The sequence below is a fragment of the Mauremys mutica genome, chromosome 25 (genome assembly GCF_020497125.1).
Source record: "Mauremys mutica isolate MM-2020 ecotype Southern chromosome 25, ASM2049712v1, whole genome shotgun sequence".
NCBI lineage: Eukaryota > Metazoa > Chordata > Testudines > Geoemydidae > Mauremys > Mauremys mutica.
In genome coordinates, this window is record NC_059096.1 from 1,951,814 (window position 1) to 1,962,694 (window position 10,881).

A 10,881-nucleotide genomic window follows, 5' to 3' on the forward strand; every position below is an offset into this window, starting at 1 on the left:
GGCCAGGAATGAGGGGTTCGGGGGGCAGGAGGGGGCAGAGGGTTGGGGGGTGGGCTCTGGGGTGGGGCCAGGGATGAGGGGTTCGGGGTGCAGGAGGGGGCAGAGGGTTGGGGGGATGGCTCTAGGGTGGGGCCAGGAATGAGGGGTTCGGGGTGCAGGAGGGGGCAGAGGGTTGGGGTGCAGGCTCTAGGGTGGGGCCAGGGATGAGGGGTTCGGGGTGCAGGAGGGGGCAGAGGGTTGGGGGGTGGGCTCTGGGGTGGGACCAGGGATGAGGGGTTCGGGGTGCAGGAGGGGGCAGAGGGTTGGGGTGCAGGCTCTAGGGTGGGGCCAGGGATGAGGGGTTCGAGGTTCAGGAGGGGGCAGTGGGTTGGGGTGCAGGCTCGGGTGGGGCCAGGAATGAGGGGTTTGGGGTGCAGGAGGGGGCAGAGGGTTGGGGTGCAGGCTCTAGGGTGGGGCCAGGGATGAGGGGTTCGGGGTTCAGGAGGGGGCAGAGGGTTGGGGTGCAGGCTCTAGGGTGGGGCCAGGGATGAGGGGTTCGAGGTGCAGGAGGGGGCAGAGGGTTGGGGTGCGGGCTCTAGGGTGGGGCCAGGAATGAGGGGTTTGGGGTGCAGGAGGGGGCAGAGGGTTGGGGTGCAGGCTCTAGGGTGGGGCCAGGGATGAGGGGTTCGGGGTGCAGGAGGGGGCAGAGGGTTGGGGGGGGGGCTCTGGGGTGGGACCAGGGATGAGGGGTTCGGGGTGCAGGAGGGGGCAGAGGGTTGGGGGGTGGGCTCTGGGGTGGGGCCAGGGATGAAGGGTTCGGGGTGCAGGAGGGGGCAGAGGGTTGGGGGGTGGGCTCTGGGGTGGGGCCAGGGATGAAGGGTTCGGGGTGCAGGAGGGGGCAGAGGGTTGGGGGGCGGGCTCTAGGGTGGGGCCAGGGATGAGGGGTTCAGGGTGCAGGAGGGGGCAGAGGGTTGGGGAGGGGGCAGAGGGTTGGGGTGCGGGCTCTGGGGTGGGGCCAGGGATGAGGGGTTCGGGGTGCAGGAGGGGGCAGAGGGTTGGGGTGCAGGCTCTGGGGTGGGACCAGGGATGAGGGGTTCGGGGTGCAGGAGGGGGCAGAGGGTTGGGGGGTGGGCTCTGGGGTGGGACCAGGGATGAGGGGTTCGGGGTGCAGGAGGGGGCAGAGGGTTGGGGGGCGGGCTCTGGGGTGGGACCAGGGATGAGGGGTTCAGGGTGCAGGAGGGGGCAGAGGGTTGGGGGGTGGGCTCTGGGGTGGGGCCAGGGATGAGGGGTTCGGGGTGCAGGAGGGGGCAGAGGGTTGGGGGGCAGGCTCTAGGGTGGGGCCAGGGATGAGGGGTTCAGGGTTGCAGACTGTCCTGGGGCTCCCCCCACACCCTCTTACCACAGCAGCTTGGGCCGGGGGAGAGGCGCTGCTCCCCAGCGGCAGCTCCGGTGGGCCTGGGCCGAGCTGGGGGAGGGGCTCCTCTCCCCCAGCAGCGACAAATCCAGGCAGGTCCCCATTGGGGCAGCGGGGAGGGGGCCTCTCTCCCCTGCGGCAGGCCCTTGCTGGGGGACAGGCATCTGCCCGCCGCAGCCCTGAGCCCCCGTGGGGATGGCAGAGCTATGCTGATCTAGCGCTAAACTGGCCTGGCGTGAATCTCCTCACGTCTGTCAGCCGCGCAGGGTGGGGCTGGGGTGTAACGTTCTCAGCAGCTGCCCTGGGTCCCTAGTCACGGAGCAGCAGGTTCTCTGCCAGTGCGGAAGGGCGAAAGGGGGACTGCATGGCTCTTCACCACATCCTCTCTAAGCCTCGCTCATGCGCTGCCTTAATGAGAGTAGCCGTGAAACCTGAGAGACACATCTGCCCTCAGACACCTATGTGCGACTTCAGTGGGTGTATGTGAGGTCAGGGCTTGGCCCAGGGCAGGAGACCGTCTCTTCATCGCATCAGGGTTAGGGGCTCTATTCATAAGCGTCTGCAGGAGGAGATGCCTGAAGCCCAGGCTCTGGATTCTGTAATGGTAACTCCCCGTTCTGCCTCATCTGATTGGCCTGCTGTGCCAGCTGCTCTTCACAATCTGGATTTTGTATCTAGGAATAACTCTGCCTGTGTCTCCGTCCCTCACTTCTCCAGCTCACTTGGCTAGGGATGTTGGCATGAAACAAAACCTTTGTTTCTGGAGAGCTGCTCCTGGTCCTTCCCCACCCAGAAGGCGTCAGGCTCCTCGATCTGTAGCATCTCGGTGCTCCCCACAGCAGCTAATTGTGATGTCACAAACGAGGGATTGAGAGCCCGGCCCCAGGAGCAGATGAACCTTTGCGGAACAATGCTCCTGTTCTCATGCAGCTGGCCCCACCAGAGAAACCAGAGCTGGAAAAGACCTAATAGATCAGCCAGCCCATCGCAGGCCGGTGCGGCTTCGGTCCCTGCCTGGCATCTTGGAACTGGACTGAGCAAAGCACAAGTGTCTCTGTTGATTGAGTTTCTACCGCTCCCCGCACTCCCTACCAATGAGGAGGGAGAAGTGCAGGAAACGTAGGAGCGTAATGGTCTGTTCAGAGGGTTTCCTTAGTGCCTATCGCCGTAGTATCAGAGGCCTTAAAAGGCCTGGGTTCGTCTATTGCTGTCCACGGGGCACTCTGTGACCCTTCGTTGTGTGTGTGGTGCTTGGATACCCGGAGATGGGCTCGCTAGAAATACAAGACAAGCTGCAGGTCTTCACAAATGACCCTACACATGGGGGAGGCTTCTACTGAAGCGTTTTTTCAGCTATTGAGAACGCAGTTGTCTGGGTCTGCATGGTTCAGTCTGAAGACAAATCTGCCATCCCAGCTGGTGCAGAGATAGCACCATCCCTCAGATCTGGCTGTTCGCTTTGTTTCCACTTGCTTTTCTTCTTTCGCTAGGTCGTGTTCTGCATGGACCGTGCTTTGGAGTTCGCTCCTGCCTGTCATCGGTTCAAAATCCTCAAGGCCGAATGTTTGGCACTGCTGGGTCGCTATCCAGAAGCACAGTCTGTAGCTAGGTAGGAACCTTGACGTACTAACGACCCCCTGATTTCCAAAGAGTCACTTGCTGGAGGATTCTCTGCACCTTGAGGTCTTCAAACCACAATTTGAGGACTTCAGTAACTCAGACATAGGTCAGGGGTTTGTTACAGGAGTGGGTGGGTGAGATTCTGTGGCCTGCGTTGTGCAGGAGGTCAGACTAGATGACCATAATGGTCCCTTTTGACCTTAAGTCTATGATCTATGAGTGCTAGCTCAGCGTGAGTTTGTTCAACCTAGTTAGAAAGCCCTGAGAGGGGGGTTATGTGATGGAAACTCACGTGTAATAACTTCAGTTCCTCTTGCAGTGCAAGGTGTGGTTAGGAGAGATGCTCAAATTCCACCCCCTGCCATTTAGTCTTACTAAGGCCACCTGCTTAAAAACCATGCTGGGTTTCCCACCATGTCACTCGCAGGCCGACCTGCGTTTCCCAGTGCAGCACCCTGGGCTCAGGCTTGGTAAAGTAGCTAATGCCTTGGTGAAGCAAGACTGTTCTTGATGGTTAGAAGGAAACGACATCTCAAAAGTGCTTAGACTTGATTCTGAATGTGCATGTCTGGCTATTCCAGCGACATCTTACGGATGGACTCCACAAACGCAGATGCCCTTTATGTCCGAGGTCTTTGCCTTTACTATGAAGACTGTATCGAGAAGGCCGTGCAGTTCTTCATCCAGGCACTTAGGATGGCCCCTGATCACGAGAAAGCATGTCTCGCCTGCCGAGTAAGTACTGGGACGGGGCAGCCACGAATCAGTTCTGCTCAGGTGAACCCTTCCCCATTTCCTTCCCCATTTCCCTCCACAAAACTGCAGTAGCCAGCACGTCAAGCCCTTCCTGAACTCCACCTGCTGCTTCCCTGGGAGGTGTAGCCACTGACAGACCTCTCCAGGGTTAGGCCACTCTGCAGGCTGCTGTTCTCTGGAGCAAGCCGAGATCTCTCGCTGCAGTTCTGGATACTACGGTTCTAGCCTCTGACCTAACGTAGGCTGTCAAAACGTGACGCTCTGCAGCTTGACTTGCATTTGAAGTGTTTTTCCTCCCAAGTTCCTGCCCCGTCCTCTCTTCTCCAATCTAGTTCTTCTTCACCCACCTTTCCAGGCACCCCAAAGCTGGGTAAGCTGTAAAACGTTGGGTTCCTTCCTTTTTTATAATACAGCTGTTTCCTTCCCTGCTGTGTTCTGACCTGGAGCCTTAAACGGCTCCTCTTCCCATGGGGAATGGCTGAGATTGACACTGGCTGTTTCTGAGCACTTCTCTCAGCAGAAAGGAGCTGGGGTGGTGACAAAGCTGCAACTTAGATGGCCTTGGGCTGTGTTTGAAAGCAAGTTAGAAAGTGTGTCCTGGGATCAGTGAGCCTTGGGCTTTGATGTCACCTCTAGAGCGTCTGTCCTCATCCCAGGGCACTTTCTCTTTCAGAATGCCAAAGCACTTAAAGCAAAGAAAGAAGACGGAAATAAAGCATTTAAAGAAGGCAATTACAAACTAGCATATGAACTGTACACAGAGGCACTGGGGATAGACCCAAATAACATAAAAACAAACGCCAAACTCTACTGTAACCGGGGGACGGTTAATTCAAAGGTAAGACCCAGGCAGCGTTACAGGTGGGCGTTCATCCTGGGAGCTCAAGGCACTCCCCAGATATAAACTGCCTCGCCGTGGAGGAGAGAGCCTGGGATACAGCCGAGGGGCCGTTCGTTCCAGAACGAGGCATGGGGCCAAATGTCTCTTTTGTTGAAGCTGCTTTGGCGATGCTTCTCCATCCCTGCTGGGCTGGCTAGTCCCTGCTGGTACCGCAGGCCAGGAGCTAGGCTTCACGCTCGCATGGGTAGGTGCTGGTCCCAACAGCCTGGGACACAACTGTCCTAAAGACGCGGGGAGGTGTTAGGCCTTAGATCCCCTTCTCCCGTCCTGAGAACGAGGAGACTTCAGCACCCACAGGCCACTTCTTGTCCTTAGTTCCGTCTGAAAAGAAAAGCCGCCAGTCCAAAGCCCTGGCGCCCTTGCCAGACGTCCAAGAAAACTACAGCACAGGAGTTATCAAACCAAACCCCACCCAGCGTGAAATCCCAGCCCACTGCCTCAGCACTCAGCCATGCCTGCTCAAACCAATGGGCTTCAGAGCCTGCCCAGAACATCGGGCCGTGGGAGAGGGGAGCCAGAGCTGGCTCCAGGGGGGTACTGCTATTTGGGGGTGTTCACGCTTGAAAACTGGTAACATGGTTCCCCCCCCCCCCAAATTGTCTTAATTTTTGCCAATTTGTAATCCCACTTGGGAGTTAGTTTGGGGCCAACCCCCACTCCCCTCTTTCCAAACACACGTCTAAGAAGCAGCAGTTGGTGGTTTATAAAAATCAGTTTGCTGCTTCTCCGAGTGCAGGCCGAGTCCCAGTATTTCCGAGGGAGTACGAGTTCTGGGCTGGGGTGGGGAGCAGAGTCCTGGCCGGGAGTTCACCTCCAGGCTGTTCCGTGAGGCACAGGCGGAGGGCCTGAAAGGGCATGTGCCAGACAGATGGAAAATGGCGTCTCCAGATGAGCCATGTATTTGTGGCTTTCGTTTTGCATGGGGATCGTAGCTCCATCTCTGCAGCTTCACCGTAAATCGTATGGAAATCCGTCCCCTCCAGGGGATTCATGTATAACTGTGTGTCTGGCTTTGTAGCTTAGGAAACTAGAAGATGCAATAGACGACTGCACAAATGCAATAAAACTGGATGACACGTACATCAAAGCATACCTGAGGAGAGCACAGTGGTAAGCAGGCCGGGGCTGGGAGGTTCGGTTCAGGGGTCTGCAGTGCTGCTTGGCTGGCAGAGCTGAGACCGGTTTCACGTGTGTGAACGCAGGCTCCGGCTGGAGCCAGAGCTGGGCCTGGTGGCTACGGGAAGCCTGACGGCACCGTCGGGGACCTGATGCCGCAAGCTGCCAGTCACATTTAGCCTTGGAGCGGGTTATGTAATCAAGTAGCTTAAAGCAACGTCCTGTCCCCAGAGTGGTTGAAATCTCACTCTGTTAACCTGGTTTAGAGCCTGCTGTGAAACGGGGTTGGCTCTGACCCCTCGCAGGACCTGCCTTTCATGGCTCCCTGTAAAGGGCCGATCTCTCTCGTCCAGGGCCAGTGGCTATGCTGCCCTGCTCTGGGTGAGGGTCTCTGAACCGGCAGTGACTGGCACCCTGGGCACGTGGCACAGCCTGGGCGTGAATGCCAGCACTGGGGACCCTTGCTTTAGGGATGCTGCTGCTGCTGCTTGCAGGGTCGGCTGTCCCAGCATGATGTGTTCTCAGATGCAGGGGCTGAGGACTTGCTGCATGGAGACGAGTTTCGACATCTTTTCAACCGTCTCCATCAGAAATTCTGCATTTCCCTTTTGCGGGCCCCTGGTGGTTCTCCTGGGCAGTGTCAGAGCTTCCTGGGCACTTGCTAGGCTGAAAAGGCCACTGGGGGCCCCCTGTCGGATCACTCTGTAAGTTGAAGTGCAGGATATTTTGCTTCGAGTTGGCTCCCCCGCCCCGGGACTTGGTGCTATCTGGTAATGTGACAGTGTTGCATGTCCGCCAGCCAATAGACAGCCACCACTGAGCCCTCTGATAATTGAGGTATTCACTGAAATGCCTCATCACTCGTAACTGTCCAGAGATGATAACGAGTCTGACTCTGCCTCAGTTTCCTGGAATGCCCAGTGGCTGCCGGTAGTTCCTGCACCCGGGAGATGGATGAAGCAAGTCTATCAGAGGTGGCTTCTTGATTTGCTAGGATTCCTCCTGCACAGGGAGACGGCAGGTGCACGTCAGGCCAGAACACGGGCTTAGTCTGCCAGGGTTTCCTTTGGGGGGCCCCTGAGAAACGCAGGTGGCTGGGCTGTGAGCTTTAGTCTTCACCCTTTGCCTCCCCCCTTGGGCTCCCCTATTGAGCCCCTGTGCTTCTGCTCTGCGGGTCCTATGCGCGTCTTTCCCTCGGGAGCCATATCCCTCCAGAAGCATCCGGATTTACCCCCTGCTGCTGTGGTTTTTGTTAGGCTCTGTAAACTCTTCCGTTGTAACAGTTGTTTCCTTGCATAGTTACATGGACACCGAGCAATACGAAGATGCTGTGAGGGATTATGAAAAGGTTTACCAGACAGAGAAAACGAAAGGTAAAAGCATCGGCCTCGCGTTCCAGGCGCACGCCCTGCCCCTCGCCAGACGCGTTTCTTGTAAGGTGGGAGCGCTGGTAAACGCTCTGAATTGCCATCGTCCACCCGGAGCTGCCCCCTCTCGCTTTAATACTGCCCCTGGCTTTGTGGAGATATTGGGAGAAGCTCCGGAACAGCTGCTTCATGGCATCGGGTGGGAGTTTGTTCTCTCCCAGTGTTGGGAGGGTGGGAGTAGAGCTTGGTTCGTGGTTGGCGCTGGACTAAGATTCAGAACGGTGTGAGGGTCAATTCCTGACTCTGCCACAAATGCCAAGTGCCCTTGGGCAAGTCACTTGATTTCTTTGTGCCTTGGTTTCCCCACTGGCCTGCTAAACCCAGGGTTGTGAGTTCAGTCCCTGAGGGGGCCATTTAGGGAACTAGGGTTTAAAAAAAAAAATCTGTCGGGGGTTGGACTAGATGACCTCCTGAGGTCCCTTCCAACCCTGAGATTCTATGTTTGGTGCTACAGTTTTATTGACACACGGAGGGTGCTGCCATTTCTCCGTGCGTAGCAGCCAGAGGTGTGTTAAGATAGTGCCGGGTGCACCAGGCACCCGCCAGGGGCTCAGGGAAGTGGGTGTCGCTGAAAGAACATTAACATTGAATCAGCCTGGGCTGGAATTTTCCAAGGAGCCAGAGCTGGGTGTCCACACCCCAGTGACTAAGCAATTCACACTTCTCTGGAAATTCGACCTTCGCTGAGCCGCCTCTGACGTGCCAGGCCTGAGCACAAGAGTCTCCTCTGTTCTCAGAGATGAAAAGCACCTGACGGGTGCTGCCTTACAAGCAGAAGCAGCACTCGATGGATGGTTTGGCTTGGGTACTGCACCTAGTGCAATGCCAAGGGATTGTCTTGTGAGTGGGGATTGGCCAAAATCCAACATGTGGCATCTCGAACGGCTATGGCTGCCTGTGTGGTTCCCAGCCCCCGGGGGCGTTCAGTATAATGACGTGAGTGCACGTACGTTAATGGAGGGGTCTCGCTGCGGACAGCAAGAGAAACCCTTTAATTCTCGAAGGAAGCTTTCCTTCTGGTGCTACTAAGGCTGCTGTGATACGAGGCGCTTTCCTTCTGCCTTGCTTTTCTCTCTAGAACACAAGCAATTCCTAAAGAATGCACAGGTGGAACTGAAAAAGAGCAAAAGGAAAGACTACTATAAAATCCTCGGGGTGGACAAAAATGCCTCCGAAGACGAGATCAAGAAGGCCTACAGGAAACGGGCACTCATGCACCACCCAGGTAAGAAATGTTTCTGCGGTTAGCTTGCAGCTCACTGCTGTGGGTTTTTCAGGAGCAGAAGTTAACGGACGAGAGGATTTCAGAGGAAGCACTTTCCCAGCCCTGCGAACCCCACTGTGGGCTGTATTGTCTGAGTTCTTTAATGACTGTTTCAGCAGGATGACCACGGTGGCACAGAGAAGCCGATGGTTGGCGGGAATGTGCAGTGTTTTCCAGCTACGCTTGGCAGCATTTGAAAGCTTCTTTCCTACCTGTCTTTGCCCCTTAGACCGGCACAGTGGGGCGAGCGCAGAAATACAGAAAGAAGAGGAGAAGAAGTTTAAAGAAGTGGGAGAAGCCTTCACCATCCTGTCGGATCCCAAGAAGAAGGCTCGCTACGACAGCGGGCAGGATCTGGAGGAGGATGGCATGAACATGGCAGGTAAGTGCTCGACAAGCATGCGATGCCAGCTCTGCCCTCGCTTCTGGAGGGGCCATTCCTTACCTTGCTGGCGTTAAACGCCTGCTATGTTTGATGGCACCGTGAACTGAGCGTGGTCACGCTGTGCCGATACTTGGGTGGGAGATGGCCAAGGGCTGCCCCTAGCTGTTGGTGATTCAGCAGATGGCATCCTTCCCTCTGTGGGTACTGAGCCAGTGCCCCAGCCTGTAGCTAGGGGGGCGCTCTTCTGCTGAAGAGATTCTCTTCCATGGGTGCTGACCGCTCATGGTGCCTGTTGGTTGCATGATGTTTATCCCAGCAATAAGCCTCGTGGCCCGTAGTGTCCAGACCAAGGTCTCGCTCTAGCAGTTACTCTCTGGTGACTCCGGTCGTCTGCGCTCTCTGCCCTAAACCCCTGCAGCGCTGCTCCCTGCTGCTGCATTTCTGCCGTGTACACACAGCTTGTGTATCCCGTTGTGAAGGACTTTAGGATCCTTTGTTTACAAAGCTGTGAAATGACACAAGCAGTGTCTCTAACTTACAACTGTCTTCTCCCGCCGTAGATTTTGATGCTAACAATATCTTCAAGGCTTTCTTTGGTGGGCCAGGTGGCTTCAGTTTTGAAGGTAGGTGACACGTCTTTCCACCAGCATGAGAAATGTTTGTGCTGTTCATATACGTGACGGTCACATTAACGTCCCAGCCATAAGTCAGTGATCGAAAGGGTTCATGTTTGATTTCACTGCTTACGTGCGTGGTCTGTGCAGTGCCCCAGCAGATGGCTGCTTCTGGGGCCTGTGTAGCGAAAAGCCTCCCCTCGAGGTGTGTGAAAACGTGGCACTAATGGTGATCTGTTGCTGAGAAATAGGCTTGGCTGGGTCACTGACTCTGGTAAGGAGGGTGTCTGATCAGACACGTTGCAGAGCTAGCCTGTCCTGTCTCCTGTTAGACGTGCACAGCTCCCAAGGGCCTTCTGGAGGGCCCGGCCTATTGTCGCTGCTGTTGAGTTGCCCAGGGGATGTTGCAAATGCTGTTATGCCCCACACTGACCATCCTTCTCCTGTGCATGGTCAGTTCCCCGTGGATTGCACGCCTCTTGGCACAGGGGTGGCTTGTACAGTACCGAGCATCTGGTCAGCACTTAACCAGCATTAATACCCACGGGAGAAACTCAGGGACCCCTGACTTGGGAAGAGTCTTGTTGGCAAATTACTCTCGCCCTTGCAATCCTTTCTCCAGACCCCTTTACTTACCAGCACTGACCCTGTGCCAGCGGTACTCCGTTCCCGTTTGTGTGGCGGAGTCAGACTGCCCGGAGCCCATCCCTTGTGTTCCTGTCCAAGGCTGCATGTGAGCCCAGCGCTCCACGGATGTTCAAGAGCCTTGTTCTGGAGAGAGACTCGGGAACTCTAATATTTCTCACTTTCTCTTTCAGCTTCTGGGCCAGGAAATTTCTTTTTCCAGTTTGGCTAAACTAAAAACATACAAACCACATACACCCACCTGAAATGCTCGTTTTAACCTTGAATACGGACATAATTAGACTCCTGCCTTCATCATGTCTCATTGTACTTAGAGCAGTTTCATTTTCTCAGTTGGAGACCTCTCTGTTGTGTGCTTTGTGTGAGAAGAGGAAACCAGTGCTGAAGAGAGGGGGGCGGGGAAGGCTTGTGAATTTTGTTTTACTGTTAACTTTATTAAAAAAAATAAAATGTTTTGAATCTTTTGGTCCCTCCATGCTGGCCCATGTTTTCAGACTGTTCGGACTTCCTCCAGGGTCCTGTTGCTGGCAACCCAGCTTGTTCATGGCTCCTTTTGGTTGGTTCCAGAGTGCAGGATGGCACAACATCAGGGTTTCTGGAACCCCATTTTTACTTGTAAGTAATTGAATCGTAACAGGGTTTTTATAACTACATCCTGTTTGCCAGCTGCAGTTTTGTTTGCTGTGGCTATGGGAGAATGTACACCCGGGCATTAATGTAAATGACAAACAGGGATCTTAATGTTTTTTGTACTGGAGAG

The 10,881-nt window shown here is 55.5% G+C and overlaps 1 protein-coding gene across 3 annotated transcripts in view; it reads left to right on the forward strand.

The window, feature by feature from the left end:
- Positions 1-10,596, forward strand: part of DNAJC7 (DnaJ heat shock protein family (Hsp40) member C7) — a 24,724-nt gene extending 14,128 nt beyond the window's left edge. For all 3 annotated transcript variants that reach the window (XM_044999514.1, XM_044999516.1, XM_044999515.1), the window contains exons 6-14: positions 2,884-3,002; positions 3,595-3,748; positions 4,443-4,607; positions 5,689-5,780; positions 7,086-7,159; positions 8,292-8,438; positions 8,707-8,859; positions 9,423-9,485; positions 10,295-10,596. In XM_044999514.1, the coding sequence (XP_044855449.1) occupies positions 2,884-3,002; positions 3,595-3,748; positions 4,443-4,607; positions 5,689-5,780; positions 7,086-7,159; positions 8,292-8,438; positions 8,707-8,859; positions 9,423-9,485; positions 10,295-10,332 (1,005 nt within the window). In that variant the 3' untranslated portion in view covers positions 10,333-10,596. The remainder of the gene's footprint in view (positions 1-2,883; positions 3,003-3,594; positions 3,749-4,442; positions 4,608-5,688; positions 5,781-7,085; positions 7,160-8,291; positions 8,439-8,706; positions 8,860-9,422; positions 9,486-10,294) is intronic.
- The last annotated feature ends 285 nt before the right edge of the window (positions 10,597-10,881 follow it).